This window comes from Lissotriton helveticus, chromosome 11 (genome assembly GCF_964261635.1).
Source record: "Lissotriton helveticus chromosome 11, aLisHel1.1, whole genome shotgun sequence".
Taxonomy (NCBI): Eukaryota; Metazoa; Chordata; class Amphibia; order Caudata; family Salamandridae; genus Lissotriton; species Lissotriton helveticus.
The window spans coordinates 1,060,711,891-1,060,727,446 of record NC_136072.1 but is presented as its reverse complement, the minus strand read 5'-3'; the positions used below and the strand labels follow the sequence as shown (position 1 = coordinate 1,060,727,446).

The 15,556-nt window shown below is 50.2% G+C and overlaps 1 protein-coding gene across 1 annotated transcript in view; it reads right to left on the bottom strand.

Annotated features, from left to right (window-relative positions):
* The window catches only part of OGFOD2 (2-oxoglutarate and iron dependent oxygenase domain containing 2), a 170,120-nt gene extending 155,642 nt beyond the window's left edge, over positions 1-14,478 (bottom strand). The window contains exon 1 of the mRNA XM_078667581.1: positions 14,189-14,478. Coding sequence (XP_078523707.1) covers positions 14,189-14,419 — 231 coding nt within the window. The 5' untranslated portion in view covers positions 14,420-14,478. The remainder of the gene's footprint in view (positions 1-14,188) is intronic.
* Between the last annotated feature and the right edge of the window lie 1,078 nt (positions 14,479-15,556).

Sequence of the window (15,556 nt, the reverse complement as noted above, 5' to 3'; positions counted from 1 at the left end):
TTTCAGCACGACTGGAGGCGGCAGAGAGTACCTGGACTACCTCTTCCCCGTCTGTAATCCTAAGCATGGCCCAGTACTATGAGCATAGAGAAAATGAAAATAAAGATAAGGTGGATAAAAAGGTTAAGGATCTGAAGACTCGAGTACTGTTACAGCAAGTGGTTCGAGGGCAAGGAGGAGGTAGAGGTAGTCGGGGCCCAATGACGAGAGGGGCGGGGACAGGAAGGGGTTCAGGAGGAGCCCCGTCAATCGGCATCAACCAGTGTTCCTATTGTAAAGAGGAGGGACACTGGAAGGCACAGTGTCCGTACTTGGCCGCCCAGAACGGAACGATTCGGGGACGAGGTAGAGGACGAGGGGGCCCTGACCGAGGTGATATGCACAGAGACGACCGGACAGGCAAGTTGGAAAAGAATCATTTCGATGATCCCCAGCACAGACAGTACTACCATGGCGACTATGACGAAGGGAATGACGATGTATATGTCCCAGCATAGGACAGCCAGGGACAGAGCGGGGGCCAAGTGTCAATTCCGGTCAATCAAAGGGGACCTTATGTAAAAGGGGAAGTATTGGGGACCTCTGAGGATTTTCTAATTGACACAGGAGCAATGAACAGTTCCGTTGCTCGATCATTGGTTCCAGGGGCGGCTCTGTCCGGGCGAAATAATGTTTCGGTGGGTTTCTCCGGAGTCCCCGTCGTAAGCCCCATCTCCAAACCTCTCCCTTTTACGATCGGTCCAGCCACCATTGACACTCCTTTCTTATTGACTTCGAATTGTGGAGAGAATTTGTTAGGATTGGATATGCTGAAGAGATTGAATGCAACTATACATTGTTCTGCGGATGGGGTCTATTTAACCATACGTCCCTCTGTAACCCCTGTTAAACAATGTTTCATGAAAAATGAACGACTCCCACCGGAGTTCGATGACATTCCGACTTCCCTTTGGGCGATAGGAGATGCAGATGTGGGTAAACTGGATATCCCCCCAGTTCACATCACATTGAAACAAGGTGCGAAATTACCACGCATCCCGCAGTACAAAATAGCGCCGGCGGGGGAACGGGCTTTACTGCACATCATTCAGGACCTGATTGACAAAGGGGTTGTAGAAGAAACGAATGCCAATGTTTGCAATAGCCCGATTCTCCCTATTTTGAAGAGGAACCATGATGGAGGGGAGACAGGTGCTGCCTATCGTTTCGTAATTGATTTACGAGCCGTTAACAAAATAGTGGTACCACAGTATCCGGTGGTGACCGATATCACTACCATTCTCACCATGATCCCTCCGACTGCACAGTATTTTTCGGTCATCGACCTGAAAAATGCTTTCTTTAGCATTCCTATCCATCCTGATAGTAGGCAGATCTTCGGATTTTCAATATCTGGTCGCAGCTTCCGCTTCTGTCGCGCTCCTCAAGGCTATACTGAAAGTCCGAGTATATATAGCCAGGCTCTCAAGGCTCTGTTGGATGACCTGGACTTGCCGGAAGGCAACGTCCTCTTGCAATATGTGGATGACTTACTCATTGCGTCTGATACGGAAGACGGATGTAAAGAAGCTACGATTAAATTGTTGCACCATTTGGCTGTTAAGGGGAACAAGGTATCATTATCGAAATTTCAGTACGGTCGAAAGGAGGTGACCTACTTAGGTCATCTCTTATCGAAGGAGGGTAGACGACTAACACCTGAACGAATTACCACCATTTCTAGCATGTCTGTACCTTGCACGCAGCGTGAAGTCCGCGCTTTTCTTGGCATCACATCTTACTGTCGCCAATGGATACCTAATTTTTCACTTCTGGCTAAACCCTTGTTGCATTTGACTACTAAGGATGTGCATGAACCCCTACCCTGGACGGATGAATGTCAGCTCTCTTTTGACTCTTTAAAAACTGCTTTATGCTCCGCTCCTGTTCTGGGTACTCCAGACTATCGTAAACCTTTTGTACTATATGTACACGAGGTCGACGGTTGTTCATTGTCTGTTTTAACGCAGGCCTTTGGAGGTAAGCAAAGACCGTGCGCCTATTTGTCAGCGACATTGGATAATGTTGCAAGAGCACTTCCTAGCTGTCTGAGGGCTACAGCTGCAGTGGCAGTGGCAATCCGGCAGTCAGAAGGACTCGTTTTAAATTCCAATTTGACTATAATGGTGCCGCATGCAGTAGACACCTTACTAAATAAAACAAAAACGCAGCATCTTACGAGTGCACGTCTTACTGGGTATGAGCTGACCTTATTTGCACCACATATTACAATTACTCGATGCGCAACCCTGAACCCAGCCACATTATTACCGCTCCCTACGAGTGGACAGGACACTGATTTACATGATTGCATATATCGCACAGAAGATGAGACCAAGGGTAGGATTGACCTCACGGACACACCCTTAGATCACCCCCAGGGGGAGCTATATGTGGATGGTTCCTGTTTCAAACTAACAGATGGCACAACGACAGCTGCATATGCGATCACGACCCTAAAAACGGTTGTTGAAACACTCCGAGTACCCCACCGATCAGCTCAAGCTGCTGAACTAATGGCCTTGTTGCGAGCCTGTGAGCTGAGTGAGGGACTCGAGGTCAATATCTACACGGACAGCCAATACGCCTTTGGTGTAGCCCATAGTTTTGGGCGGGTGTGGAAGGAAAGGGGTTTCCTTACTTCACATGGTCAGAGAATACAGAACGGACAGCTAGTTTTGAGGTTGTTAGATGCTCTCACCCTACCCAAGAAAGTGGCTATCATAAAATGTAGTGCTCACAAAGCAATTGTGGATGAGGTGGGGGAAGGCAATGCTTGTGCAGACCAGGTGGCCAAGCAGACAGCACAGTCACTGATGTCACCCATGTATGTCCATTCCTCTGCCAGATGGGTGGGGGGGGACTCTGGCCTATTTGATAATACTATGGAAAGTGTGAGAATACTACAGAAGGAAGCCACCTCCGCAGAATTAGAGAGATGGGAACGCGAGGTAGGGAGATTGGATGAAAATAATTGTTGGATTGACTTGACCGACAAACGAAGGTGGCTATTGCCCAATGCACTGGTACAGGCCGTGGTAACCATGGCACATGGACCCGCGCATATAGGGGCAAAAGGTATTTGCGGGCTTTTAGATCCAGTTTGGAATAACCCAAATATCCAACGGACAGCTGTCCGCTTGGTCCAATATTGCATGGTTTGCTTGCAGCATAATCCAGGAAAGGGAGAAACTGTTTTGAGCGGGAATTTTGCACCACCCACATTGCCCTTTGAAGTGCTCCAGATGGATTATATTCATATGGAACGCGTCAACAATTTGAAGTACGTACTGGTCGTGGTCTGTGCATTTAGTAAATGGGTCGAGGCATACCCTACCAAGGAAAACACAGCTTTGGCAACTGCAAAGGCCCTCCTGAAAGAGTTTGTGCCTCGCTTTGGATTGCCTCGCTTGATCTGGTCGGACAACGGGGGGAATTTCCATGGGGCCCTTGTTCAACATATTTGTAAGGGTTTACACATACAGCAAAAGTTCCATGCTGCCCGACACCCCCAATCAGCAGGGCTTGTGGAGAAGTACAATGGCATTTTAAAACTGAAAATGGCAAAAATAAAGGAGAGCACGGGGTTGAAATGGCCTGACACTTTACCCCTAGCCCTTATGTCTTTACGTGTCACCCCGCACTCCCGATCGGGTCTCTCTCCCTATGAGATACTGTTTGGGAGGCCTGCTAACGTGTGGGGGGTACCTAGACCTCGTTCTTTTGCAGATATTGAATATCCTATGTTGATGGATTATCTTTATGCTTTGACTAAAGACCTTCGTTCTGTTCATCAGCAGGTAGCTTCTGTACTGCAGCCACTGCCAGAGGGCCCCGGTCATCGCTTGCAGCCCGGCCAGTGGGTCCTGGTAAAAAAGTTCGAGCGGGACTCCAGCTTGGCTCCTAGATGGTCTGAGCCACGGCAGATTTTGTTGGCCACCCGGACGGCGGTTAAAGTGGATGGTCGTAAGCATTGGATCCATGTTTCGCATCTCAAACGACTACCACTTCCACTCCCTGGTGAGCGGTCACGTCCAGGGGAAATTCTGACACAGGAAACTGAAAGAGCTGATGCATTCGTGCCCTTTTCTGACGCCTGCGAAATTGAGCGTAGGCCACAGGAGGGATCGGCGAGATCAGATGACTTGGTCTCCACTGAAGTTGCAAGTGAACGTGCAACAGCTTTGAATCCTGTTGCAAGTACCCCAGACGACGAAACCTCACAAGTACGGAAAGCCCCGGGTGTGCTCTTTTCTGACCCTGAAGTGCTGGGTCGCGAGCGATACAATTTCCGGCTCAGGAAGCCGGCACGCGGCGCCTCAGACCCCATTGTTAGGAGATAGGGAAGGACTTCATTGCATAAGATAGGGCTTGCTAGACTCCAGGTCTGGGCGCTGAGCGAGACACTGGACTGAACTCGTTGAGAGCTGGAACTTTTGATCATTGTGCTCTGTTCAGAAAGAAGATTCTGTTAAAGCAAGACGGCTTCTACTTTGGGATAGGGATACGAGTCTGCCTGTGAGACTCTGACGGACGCAGGAAAGAAGAACCCTCTGGCAGGTCGGACTGCTAGGCCTATTTTTGGACTTTTAGCTAGCAATGTACCCTTTTGGTCGTGTTATAATAGAAGAAGAGTTTCCTATTGCGCCTCGATACATACCTTTTTATGAACCGATGTTTTCTACATGGACCACGAAGGTCAAAATAGCATTTGTTGTGACTATAACTGTTATCGTAGCTGTGTTCATGAGTCTGTTCGTATATTTAGAACATAAATACCCATTACAGAAGTTTTTGCCAACTACCGTTGCACCCCCCGAACATTTCCTGTTCACCCTAGCACCACACAAAGAAAGACATCGCCAGAAATATGCTAAAAACGTATTCATACAAATGTTGCACCAGACACACAATGTTACTAACACTACGGATTGTTGGGTTTGTGGGCTCCTGCCATCTGTAGTGCGCAATCATGATCTGTTTCTCTCCCGCCCTCTGTCTTATCTAGGTAGTTGTGACGCTTGGTACAAACTGTTTCTGGCAATATACCGGCATGGGGGTGAGCATCACAGGGACCTCGATGTCAATGAGCATAATATTATTCTTGATTATGTTCGAGCACACTATGCTTATAATAGAACGGGACATGGGAATCAGGTGACAATTGACCCACAAGGTTGCATACAACTGTATTTAGCGGAAATGAACAAAACTTGGTTGCAAGATGAATTGTATGACTTTAAGGACTTAATGCCACACAATATTTTCAGATTTTCATTGAACGTAATGTTACCAGAGATCGCACTGTACCTATCCCGATTTTGAATGTTTCTGCAGGATTTTGTGTGCAAGGGATGGGTAGGGTACAAATGGGGAATAGCATCTGCAATTATACCTATCGACTGCGGAAACGTATTAGCCCTCCTTTGATTACCCCACACAATGTGTATTTTGTGTGTGGGGAGCACGCATACACTTGGTTACCACGGAATTGGGGGGGACGTTGCTATCTATCCTTCCTGTTTCCTCCTGTTTATGTGGCCCCCTCCAACTATCACAAAACGCATCAGTTATACCCAATGCGATCCCATCATGGGAATACAGCCGCCCCGGTGACAAGTACACCAGTAGCAAACTTTGCCGAGGTGACCTCTAGCCGTTCCCATATTGCACCCTTACACAGATCATGTAGACAGTTCGATATGACGGAAGTTGATCAAACAGACACCTCCTTGCAGCAATTTACGGATTTTAGTAAGGGTTTACTACCCTTTTGGGGGCCTATTTTCAATAGTAGGGAAATTAGGAGATTGTCTAGAATAGTGGAGAATGTCATTAATATCACCACTGATATTTTAACAAACTTGACTGTGGAACTTCAGGCTACTAGGCTTGTAGCGCTTCAAAATCGTATGGTTTTAGATGTTATCTTAGCTGATCGGGGTGGGGCATGCCGTGTCATCGGCAGTTCTTGCTGCGTGTATATTCCTGACTCCGCCCCCTCGGTTCATCTAGCCATCCAAAAGCTGCACCGCATTGCCTCTGAAATGCATACCGAAAATGGGTCCTGGTCATTGTCAGGTTGGTTTTGGGGACTCCTGTCCACGTGGGGATGGAAGCTGATGTTGATCTTAGGAGGCGCAGCTGCCATCATCTTTACGTGTTGTGTCTTGATGCAGTGTGGTCCTGCTTGCTGTTCTTACTGTGCTTCCCGTATCACCACACTGTGCGTTCCAACCTCTGTCTCTATTAAAGCCCAAATGCTGCAGAAAGAGGTACATGACCTAATGGCCATCGATGAAGAAATATTCGAGGAGTAGCTGTTTGTCGTTATTTAGCTCCACCACGCTAAAAGGAGGGTTTGAGGTACTAGAATCGATTCTTGATCATGTAGTATTGATAATCGATATGTTAGAATTAGCATGGGGTCCCTAGACTCACACCGTAGACCTACAATATTAGTATTTGCGGTATTTACTTTTACTTAGCTTCACACCACGTTACGCTATATGAATAACATATTATGGCCTTCTTTAGTATCGTGCACGCACAGGCCCTATTCTCATTTGCCTCTAAAAAACCCTGCTCCTGGGGAAGAAACCAACTGTTGCAGAAACTGCTGTTTCAGCTCGTTAGACTCGGCAAGGTCGTAGTTAGCTGAGGAAGGGCCGATAAGCACATTCCGGGAGGGGTGCAGGGTGGACTGTCTCTGAGAAGACAGAAGGGAGTCACCCGTCTGACCTTGCTGCCTGAGCGAAGCAAGGAGCTCTTTGTGTGCCTTATATGGGTTTTCCTATTACTGTACTAGCTTGTACCAATTTGTATTTTTCCATGTTAGGCTATGATGATGCCAATGCAACTGTATATATGTGATGTGCTGACAATGTGCCAGCAGTCTTCTTGGCAGACCTCGTGGGTTAGGTCGCAAGGAGCTCCTCTGGCAGAGTTTGTGTTTGTCTAATAAACGCTTGAACCTTCTACACTGCCGACCGACTGCTTATTGGTATTGGTAAGGGGATTTGGTAATGTAATGATAATTGTTGGGAGGCGATAATATAATTTCGGTACTTCGGTACCCATCGATAAGCATTCACAACACACCCATGAAGTTGTTTGCCCATCTGCGGTGGCGGACGGCGATAAGGGAACTGTACGCCACATTCACGGAAGAACCTCTGCAATTACAAGCACTGCAAACACTAATACTTACACCTAACCGCCGGAAATTAGTCACCTATTATACAACGCGTGACAATCAGATCAGGGCGGGATTGTGAACAGATCGCTTAATAAATGGGAAAAGTTGATAGGGGACAGTATAAGCGAACAAGACTGGGAATATAGTTGCATACAGCTACAACTGATGATGCCAAACTGTAATCTGCGCATAATACACTTTACATTCTTACACCAATTTTATTATACCCCGACTCGGTTACTCAGATACGGCATTAGGCCAAATGATAAGTGTTTATAGATGCGAGGCTCTACATGCAGACTTCTTACATACAGCAGGGGCCTGTCCGCGGATACACAGCTATTGGGAAGAAGTTACGGGAGCACTTACAACTATGTTGTCTCAAATTATACCAAATGCCCCGCTTGTATGCCTATTAGGAATATATAGACTAACACCTGTAAAAAGAAGGACATTTTTGGCTGTAGCACTGGTACTAGCCAAGCGCTGTGTTGCTATCAGATGGGGTAACAACCCCCCCCAGATTCAAAGACTGGCTTAAGGACATGTCATACTGTAGAGACACTATAGAGACCTACGCGGAAGAACTACCACAAGCATCCAGACCTAGAGACTACTGGGAACCTCTGACGCAATATCTTCAAATTGCACAGGTAGAAGGGTAAAGTTATGGTATTAGTGAGACGGCAAGAAACTACGACACATCGATCAGCTACCTAGTGGGAAGAGACCAGACGTAATGTCAAAGAAGAGTGACCTGAAAAGGTATTCAATATACATCTGTATGGTAGAACATTTAAAGAATCTAGAGACAGATTAAGAAACCTGAGATGTGATGCTATGTATGAGAGCTCCCCAAATACAGTAATGGATGATTATTACAGTATAAATTGTGATGCAATCTTATACTATATGTGGCTGTGATATACTGAAATGTGCGCTGTGTTTCAATGTTGACCGGAACCAATAAACACATTAAAAAAAAAAAGAAATCATGTCATAAAATCATAAACCTTTCAACAAGTTCACGAAGAGAGAACAAAAGCATCCGCTGGGAAACATCAGATCATAGAATGTCTGAGTAGACTATAATTAAGGCTCCCGGTTTTCCGTTTTTACGGATTTTTACAATCAATCAATCAAGGCATTTATATAGCGCGCTACTCACCCAGAGGGTCTCAAGGCGCTTGGGGGAGGGGGGTCCGCTACTGCTCGAACAGCCAGGTCTTGAGCTGCTTCCTGAAGGCGAGGTGGTCCTGGGTGAGGCGGAGGTGGGTGGGGAGGGAGTTCCACGTCTTGGCGCCAGGTAGGAGAAGGACCTTCCTCCCGTGGTGGCTCTTCGGATGCGGGGGACGGCGGCGAGGGCATGGCTGGTCGATCGGAGCTGGCGGGTGGGAGTGTAGAAGTTGAGGCGGTTGTTGAGGTATCTTGGGCCTTGGTTGTGCAGGGCTTTGTGTGCGTGGGTGAGGAGTCGGAACGTGATTCTCTTGTTGATCGGGAGCCAGTGCAGGTCTCTCAGGTGTCCGGAGATGTGGTTGTGTCGGGGGATGTCCAGGATGAGTCTTGCTGAGGCATTCTGGATCCGCTGGAGTCTCTTCTGGAGTTTGGCAGTGGTTCCGGCGTAGAGGGAGTTGCCGTAGTCCAGTCGGCTGGTGACGAGGGCCTGGGTGACCGTCTTCCTAGTCTCGGTGGGGATCCACCTGAAGATCTTGCGTAGCATGCGCAGGATGTTGAAGCATGACGAGGAGACGGCGTTGACTTGTCTGGCCATGGAGAGGGAGGAGTCCAGGATGAAACCCAGGTTTCGTGCATGGTCCGTTGGTTTGGGTGCGCTGCCCAGGGCAGGGGGCCACCAGGAGTCGTCCCAGGCGGAGGGCGACGATCCCAGGATGAGGACTTCCGTTTTGTCAGCGTTCAGTTTCAGGCGGCTGTTCATCATCCACTCGGCTACGTCTTTCATCCCTTCGTGTAGGTTGGCTCTGGCGGTGGCGGGGTCGTTGGTGAGGGAGAGGATCAGCTGGGTGTCGTCGGCGTAAGAGATGATGTTGAGGTTGTGCTGGCGTGCGATGGCCGCAAGGGGGCTCATGTAGACATTGAAGAGGGTGGGGCTGAGCGATGAACCTTGGGGGACTCCGCAGATGACTTCGGTGGCCTCTGATTTGAACGGGGGAGGCGGACTCTCTGTGTTCTTCCGGCGAGGAAGGAGGTGATCCATTCTAGTGCCTTCTCTTGGATTCCGACATTGCTGAGGCGCTGTACTAGGGTGCGGTGGCAGACAGTGTCGAATGCTGCGGAGAGGTCCAGGAGGATGAGGGCCGCTGTTTCCCCGTTGTCGAGCAGGGCTCGGATGTCGTCGGTGGCGGCAATGAGGGCAGTCTCGGTGCTGTGGTTGGCCCGGAAGCCAGACTGCGAGGGGTCGAGGGATCCATTCGTCTCGAGGAAGGCGGCCAGCTGCTTGTTGACGGTCTTCTCGATGACTTTTGGCCGGAAACGGGAGGAGCGAGATGGGGCGGTAGTTTTTGAGTTCGGTGGGGTCCGCTGATGGTTTCTTCAGTAGAGCGCTGAGTCCGGCGTGCTTCCAGCTCTCCGGGAAGGTTGCGTGGCGAAGGAGGTGTTGATGATGTCTCGTAGGTGGGGCGCGATGATGGAGTCGGCCTTGTTGAAGACGTGGTGAGGGCAGGGGTCGGTTGGAGATCCGGAGTGGATGGAGTTCATTGTGCGAAGGGTTTCTTCGGTGTTGATCGGGGTCCAGGCGTGGAGGGTGGTGGTGGGGGGTGGCGGTGCGGTCGTGGGGAGCGTTGACTGTGTGTTGAAGCTGTTGTGTATATCTGCGATCTTGTTGTGGAAGTAGGAGGCGAGGGAGTTGCAGAGGTCTTGCGATGGGGTGATGTCGTTGTTTCCGGCGCTAGGGTTGGAGAGCTCTTTGACGATTTTGAAGAGTTCCTTGCTGTTGTGTGCGTTGTTGTCTAGTCGCTCCTTGAATGCGGTTTTCTTGGTGGTGTGGATCAGTTGGTGGTGTTTCCGGGTGGCGAGCTTGAGGGTGGTCATGTTGTCTGGTGTTGGGTCTCTGCGCCAGGCTCTCTCGAGGGTTCGGCAGTTCTTCTTGGAGCTCTTGAGTTCGTCGGTGAACCATGGTGCTTTCTTACTGCCGGGTCTGCTGGGCGGGGTCTTCAGTGGGGCGAGGTCGTCTGCGTAGTTGCTGATCCGCCTCGTGAGGTTGTTGGCGGCCTGGTTGGGGTTCGCTGAGCTGGCAGGGGGGTCCTGGCTCAGGGATGCGACGAGCTGGTCAGCTGCGATCTTGTTCCAGCTTCTGCGTGCCACCTGTTGCGGGTGGTGGTGGGTCATGGTTCTTTTGAAGCTGAAGTGGACGCAGCTGTGGTCCGTCCAGTGGAGTCCGGTGGCGTGGCTGAAGGTGATGTCCTTGCTGGAGGAGAAGACGGGGTCGAGCGTGTGTCCGGCGTAGTGGGTGGGGGTGGTCACCAGCTGCTTGAGACCGAGGTTGGCGAGGTTGTCCAGTAGGGTGGTGGTGTTGCGGTCGTAGTTGTTCTCCAGGTGGAAGTTGAGGTCCCCGAGGAGGATGTAGTCAACGGAGGGGAGGGCGTGCGGGCTGATGAAGTCGGCGATGTCTTCGCTGAATTGTGTGCGTGGTCCCGGGGGTCTGTAGATGAGGGTGCCTCTGAGGGTGGTCTTGGGGTCGGTGTGGATCTGGAAGTGCAGGTGCTCGGCGGCTCTGAGGGTGTCGTCGATGTTGGTCGTGATGCGGATGGTGTTCCTGTGGATGATGGCGATGCCTCCTCCGGTCTGATTGGCGCGGTCCCTCCGGGTGATCTTGTATCCGTCCGGGATGGCGATGGCGATGTCGGGTGCTGAGGAGGCATTCATCCAGGTTTCCGTGAGGAAGGCGACGTCTGGTGATGTGTCAAGCAGGTTCCAGAGTTCCACGGCGTGTCTGTGGACGGAGCGGGTGTTGAGCAGGATGCACTTTAGGTGGTTGCTGCAGGTTTTCGGCTTGGCGAGTGCGGGTGCCGTGCAGGTCCGGATGCAAGTGAACTTGCAGGAGTGGCAGCTGAAGGGTCCGTGTGTGCGTCTCGGGGTGGCTCGGTAGCATCCAGGGATCCGGCCGGTGTTGAGTGCGTTGAGGGCGGCGGCATCGTAGGTCTGTCGGGTCGTCTTGCCTCGGCGGGGGCCAGGGGTCCTGGCGCTGGGCGCGGGCCAGGCACGGACGGGCGCAGACGAGCTTGCCTTTGGCGCGCCTTCGGCGCACAATCAGCACGCCCGCTGCGCGTCAACGCTGCGCGTGCGTGGGGGCGTCATAAGAAGGGAGCCGGGAGGGTGCGCTGGGTGGCGGGGGGGGCCAATCGGCTGGCGGGTGGCGGGGCCGCAGGTAGGCAGCAGCGGGAAAGGTGAGTGCGGGCGGCTCAGCGGCGCCTGCAGCGGCAGGCAGGCAGGCAGTGGTGACAGGCAGTCAGGCAGAAGCAGGAGGAGCGTGGGGGCGGCCAGAAGGCGCAGTGGTTTACAGATAAATACAGACAGAAAATAATGTGTTTTCTGTCTGTATTTATTTTTAAAAGTGGATAAATACGGAAAAAGGGGCTTCTTTTAAGTGACTGTACTGTTTTTCTGGAATTATCAGTCAACAGCTGAGCAGATGGACAGCATGGGAAATTTTTAAAAACAGGATGCAATTTCATTAAATAATGCCACGTGTCAACATACTTTTGTGGTATAATGCTAATATTTACCAGTGGATGTTTTGTTATATAATATTTGGCAGCTTAAATAGCTATAACAGACAGACATCAAAGTATGAGTGCGCGTCTATCGGTTAAATAAATATGGATATGTACAGTTATACAACTTCATTTATCCGCAAAACAAAAATATATATGGATAAATACAGATGGAAATGCTAAAAAAATAAATACCATAAAACCGGGAGCCCTAACATAATAAACAACCGCCTGCTCTCCTGGACCAAAACAAACAACGACAACACCATCAAAACCATGAACACCATCCACTGTGGATCGCCGTCAGACCCATGCCCACACCACATCTTCAGCAAAGCCAGCACCACCATTGCAACCCATCTCCAAAAAGCCATCAACATCTCCTTCAAGACTGCAACCTTCCCGGAGAGCTGGAAGCACGCCGGGATCAACGCCTTACTCAAAAAACCCAAGGCGGACCCCAAGGACCTCAATAACTTTCGGCCCTGCTCCCGTTCCCAGCGAAGGTCATCGAGAAGACCGTCAACAAACAACTAGCCCGCTACCTCGAGGAGAACAGCATCTTGCACCCGTCCCATTCCTGGTTCTGCAGTAACCACAGCACCAAAACTGCCCTCATGACATCAGGGCCCTGCTAGACAACAGAGAAACCGCGGCCCTCATCCTCCTGGACCTGTCAGCTGCCTCCGACACGGTCTGCCACCACACCCTACACACACGCCTCCACAATGCTGGGATCCCAGAGCAGGCCCTGGACTGGACCACCTCCTTCGTCTCTGGCAGAACCCAGAGCGTCCACCTGCCCCCTTTCTGCTCCGAAGCCACTGAGATCATCTGGGGCGTACCCCAGGGCTCTTCCCTCAGTCCAACACTGTTTAACATCTACATGGCACCGCTCACCCACGTTGCCCGACTGCATGACCTCAACATCATCTCCTACATAAACAACACCCAGCTGATCCTCTCCCTCACCAAGGACCCCCACACCGCCAAAACCAACATCCACGAAGGAATGAAAGCCGTCGCCGAGTGGATGAAGAACAGCCGCCTGAAGCTAAATTTCGACAAGACGGATGTCCTCATCCTCGGATCCACCCCCTCGGCCTGGGACGACTCCTGGTGGCTGACCGCACTGGAAACAGCTCCAACACCCACCGATCACGCACACAACCTAGGGTTCATCCTCGACTCCACACTCTCCATGACAAAGCAGGTCAATGCCGTCTCATCCTCCTGCTTCAACACCCTCCGCATGTTCCGCAAGATCTACAAGTGGATCCCCACAGAAACAAGAAGAACGGTCACCCAGGCCCTCGTCAGCAGCAGGCTGAACTACGGAAACGCCCTCTACGCAGGAGCCTGGGCCAAACTCCCTAAACAACTTCAACACATTCAGAACGCCTCTGCACGCCTGATCCTCGACATCCCTCGCTGCATCCACACCCCACCCCACCCGAGAGACCTGCACTGGCTCCCCATCAGCAAGACGATAACCTTCAAGCTCCTCACCCATGCGCACAAGGCACTCCACAACACCGGACCAGCGTACCTCAACAGACGTCTCAGCTTCTACACCCCCACCCACCAGCTTTGCTCCACAGACCTCGCCCTCGCCACAGTCTCCCGCATCCAAAGAGCAACCTCCGGCGGCAGATCGTTCTCCCACCTCGCCGCTAAGACCTGGAACACCCTCCCCATCCCCCTACGGCAGACCCAAGACCTGCTGACCTTCAGAAGACTCCTCAAGGCCTGGCTTTTCGGGCAGTAGCAGCACTCTCCCCCGTCCCCACCCCCCGCGCCTTGTGACCCTTGAGGGTAAGTAGTGCACTTTACAAGTGTTTTGATTGATTGATTGATAGATAATGTTAACATTTCACTAGAACTGCGACTAAGAAACTTTCAGCTAACACGACAATCTATCCTTCAAAGTATATATTTTAACATCCTTGTTGACATTGCCTAAAATGTACTTGATGAAAAGCTTGAGGTGGGAACAATATAATTTAAATGTATGTATCCAACACAGGTGTAGCTTTTTCAATGTTCTGATGCTTCTAACTTCTACGCAAGTTTAGTTTCCTGATGCAAAACCACTTATGTGACATCTCTACCTGTGTCTTGTCCTCGTACAAAGCGTTCTCTATCACACTGTAGGTCTAGCCAACGTTATAGGAAACTATTGATAAATAAATAAATGAGTATATTGTCAGTTCTGGATTACCCCCTCATATTCCTTCCTGAACTGTTGCTCATCCTGGAAGCGGACATGCATGTGGTAGTCCTCCAAGAAGATGTTGTCTGTGTAAAAACAGGCGCAGCAGTGAAAAGTTTGCTCCCGCAACTGGGTCTGGCGCCTCCGTTCAGATGACATTGTTTCCCGACGACCCGTTGGGGAGCAAACGACGATGGTACTAGTTCTGGACAGGGCAGGGAAGGAATCACTGGTTGGCATTGACGCGGAGATTTGACAGCTCACCCGACGCCATGTTCGGACGGGTTACTACTTCCTCTAGGCCATTTAAAGTTAAACGTGCGCCATTTTGCAATGGGAGTCTTTCAAATCTAGATAGCAGTTTTGTTAGAGTGGACGCCATCTTTGAGCGGGATATAGACTGGTCGAATTCCAAATACGCTTCGTTGGGAAGTGGTTCTGTTTCTAAAGGTTGCCATGGATATGTTCGGCGCTATTCTGGCCCTAACGGTCAACAACCAGAAGGCAAAAAGAGGCAATGAGTGGAAAAGGTCTCCGCGCCACCTCTCTAAATAAGAGCCTAAAGATTCGTCCATCTTTGAGTGGCGAAACTGTGTATCTGAATTAAGACGATAAACAAAGAGCTGACTTTTTCTTTTAATATACAGTTTTTGAATGGAACCATACCAATTATTCAAAGCAAAATTGTTAAAAAAATATATATATATTTATATTTTTTTTCCCCCAAGATTGTAGCTTTTTTGAATAGTGCACGTTTCTTCATTAGAACCGTTCAGTAGCTTAGCTTATTTCTTCAGACATAACAGTGCTCTCGGCGTTAACAGCATGTAACAGCCGCAACCAATCCGCACGAGTCTTTCTTCAGAAGACCGGAAGGTGTAACAGTCTAAAGTGTCCTGGCTGATTCAATATTTTTTCCCAACGTCCGCAATCAATCAATAAATATTCTGGCGTGCTCGTATATATTCCAAGCAGTCCAAGGCGGGTGCCCGAGAGCTGGGTAAAGCATTAGCAGTCTACACAGTGGGTTAGGGAAACATTTAAGGCAGTTATGGCACAGTGCAGAGGCGCGTGCAACCCCATAACGTCCTTACTGAGGTTTGCCACTGCGTCTGAGGCTAGGTAACTTCTGCTGCACGAGGAAGCGCGCAAAAAGTGACATAACTTTATAGATTAGTGGGGCGTGTGTGTTTTGAGGGGGAGGGGGTAGATTGGGGAAGGTGGCATACTTTGTTCTATGTCTGAGCTCGGAGTATACTCCTGCACTGAGACTGCAGGGAAGACCCTCAGCTAAGGGCTAAAGAGCCGTGTAAACCATGCAAAAGTTTGGTGGGCACGACCTACCCGAAGGCTCCACTGTGCCTCAGTGCGAAGATC